Source organism: Loa loa (genome assembly GCF_000183805.2).
Source record: "Loa loa unplaced genomic scaffold supercont3.2468, whole genome shotgun sequence".
Taxonomy (NCBI): Eukaryota; Metazoa; Nematoda; class Chromadorea; order Rhabditida; family Onchocercidae; genus Loa; species Loa loa.
Window position 1 is genome coordinate 1 of NW_018110647.1, and position 489 is coordinate 489.

The 489-nt window shown below is 34.8% G+C and overlaps 1 protein-coding gene across 1 annotated transcript; it reads right to left on the bottom strand.

Annotated features, from left to right (window-relative positions):
* Positions 1–31: 31 nt before the first annotated feature.
* On the bottom strand, positions 32–253 carry LOAG_15695 (hypothetical protein; the record flags this gene model as incomplete). Its single annotated transcript, XM_003151184.1, has 1 exon — positions 32–253. A coding segment is annotated over one exon (222 nt), but the record flags the coding sequence as incomplete, so codon positions are not given.
* Positions 254–489: the final 236 nt, after the last annotated feature.

The window sequence follows — 489 nt, forward strand, 5'->3', positions numbered from 1 at the left end:
TTCAGATTTTTGCAAAAAAATCGAATCAAACGTTTGTAAGCTGAGACCATCCTCTTGGCCAAGAGCTTTCATTATTCAGATCACTTGGGTAAGGTAACTGGTGTGGTGCGCGATCACCGTGTCGCCAGATAGTTTGTACATAAATAAGGCTTTCTTCTACCTTTACATCCGTTCTCAATACGAATGCATTACTGAACGCACAATTAAATAGAGAAAAGTGCAGTAGAAGAAATAAATGAGGTAAGGTCAACATAAAATATCTGAAAATATTAAGGATTATTGAAGTTTCACGAAATGTCCATTGCAATATTTATTTGCGAGTTACCGTGTCATAACAATACATAATCAATGGTATCATGAGTGACACAAACATCACAGTATTGTTATGCTCATTGTAAACAAATGGAATGACATCAGCATCACAACAATATTGTTAGCATCACAACATTGTTAAATTTGTGAAATGAAACGAAAAAACAAGGAAGCAGA